The sequence below is a fragment of the Notamacropus eugenii genome, chromosome 7 (genome assembly GCF_028372415.1).
Source record: "Notamacropus eugenii isolate mMacEug1 chromosome 7, mMacEug1.pri_v2, whole genome shotgun sequence".
In the NCBI taxonomy this organism is placed as follows: Eukaryota; Metazoa; Chordata; class Mammalia; order Diprotodontia; family Macropodidae; genus Notamacropus; species Notamacropus eugenii.
Window position 1 is genome coordinate 72,776,702 of NC_092878.1, and position 1,850 is coordinate 72,778,551.

The 1,850-nt window shown below is 43.5% G+C and overlaps 1 protein-coding gene across 1 annotated transcript; it reads right to left on the reverse strand.

Annotated features, from left to right (window-relative positions):
- Nucleotides 1–817: 817 nt before the first annotated feature.
- On the reverse strand, nucleotides 818–1,477 carry TOMM6 (translocase of outer mitochondrial membrane 6). The gene has a single exon (XM_072624986.1). It carries the CDS (start codon nucleotides 1,475–1,477, stop codon nucleotides 1,238–1,240), a length of 240 nt encoding a protein of 79 aa, XP_072481087.1. The 3' UTR covers nucleotides 818–1,237.
- Nucleotides 1,478–1,850: the final 373 nt, after the last annotated feature.

Below are 1,850 nucleotides of genomic sequence, written 5' to 3' on the forward strand. Positions count from 1 at the left end.
GCAACAAACTGAGTCCTGATTGAAAATAAATCCAAGGTAAAAAGGCAGTCGGTCATTTTCCAGTCCAGGTACACATAGAGAGACGGAGAAAGGTCTGCAGACGCTGGTTGCCACATCTCACCAGTCTCATTTGCATCATTCCAAGAACTGAAAGAAGATGAGAACCAAGGCATGAAGAGGACACACTTTACAGAGGAACACTTTGTCCTTGTCTAAACTGTGAGAATAATGTTAATTGGCCACTTTGTCGTATATGACATGGTTTCAGGTCACAGATCCAGGGTGGACTGTAGGGGAAATGTACTGGTGAGTGATGTTTCAAAATGAGGAACGGGATAGTCTGTGGGTAATGCACTGAGTGTGGAAGACATTTAAGGGCAAACATTTGCTACGTGGTGATTCTGACCCCAGCAGTGGATCAAGGTCTTGATTACAACCTGCACCCCACTCAAAAACCTGTGGTGGATGGAATAAGCAGGGAAGAAATCCCAAACCAAAGGGCAGCCTGTAATTCAGACATTCTGAATGAATAGAACTTTTCAGCTGCCTGATAGTGGCTAAATCTAGGAGCAAACTATGGGAACTTTTGAACAAAGCTAAGTTAGCAGGAATGCTGTTCATACAAAAAACCTAGGTCATAAATCTGCAGAGTTCAGATCAGAAGGGCAGAGATCACACTTTGCCTAAAATTGGACTAATTTAGGAGCACTGAAAGTTTAGAGGTTCCCAGTCTGAACTATATATAAGTGTAATCCTGGAAAAAATACAGCAGCCAGTACCACCAAGAAAGTAACAGAAGAACCGAAGAAGACCAAAGTTTTTTTTTTTTTTTCTTTGTTAACTGTCTTTATTTCAAACATTTTAGGAGAAAAAAAAATCTTTGTATAACTGAAGAGAACAGTAAATGCCACTTGCAACACACTCCCTGCCTGGTATCTGCTCAACCTACAAGGATTTGGAAGATATGTACAATATATGGAGTAAAGGCGATATATCTCACGCCATGCCTAAGTAGAGACTGAAGCTATGGCTGATCACAGACTGACCAAGGAGAAAAAAACTAGTGTACAGAAGGGAATGTAGCAAGTCTGAATCAGATTTGTGGCAGCCATTCAAAGCAGATCTTCTGGTGGTCATGTCATGGTCATAGCTGCGAGGTAGAGAGAGCTTCCAAGAAACTGCATTCAGATCACAGAAGGCAGTATTAGAAATGAAGTCACTAGTTATATCAGCTGGGCTACAGGCCTGGCTGGGGTGCCATCAAGTCAATGTCACTCAAGTGTCTAGCCAGCCAGACACCAGCAGCAAAGAGTCCCAAATTCACAATCAAATTCCTCCGGAAGTCGTTCCTGTCGGTGGCAAAACTATACTCACCCCGCAGCCATTCCCCGACGCCCTCGGGGGCTCCAGTTCCTCCGCCAGAGGCCCCTGAAGGCGGCACCGCCTGAGGCAGCACCGAAACCCCGCTAGCAGCCATGGCAGCTAGCCCCAAGGGCTCAGCTCCACATGGGCGCGACTCACCAGCATGACTGCTCGGCGCACCTTGAAGACCAAAGTTTAACGGAAACATTTCTCCCCCGAGAAGTGTCTAGAGGCCAGCCCTAATATAAGTCAGAAAGTAGATTGAAAGAATGAGTAAAGACACAAAGAATGAGCTTATCATATTGTGATGAAAGTGACATTGAAGACAAAATAAGAGAGTGACTCAAAAATATCTGTAAACAAAACCTCGAAGGAAACCATAGTTTGGGTATAAGTTCAACTAAAATTCCTAGAAGGCATAAATCGAGAGTTTAAAAATAGTTAAAAGAAATGAGAGTTCAGGATGAAAAAAAAAAACTGGGAAAAGA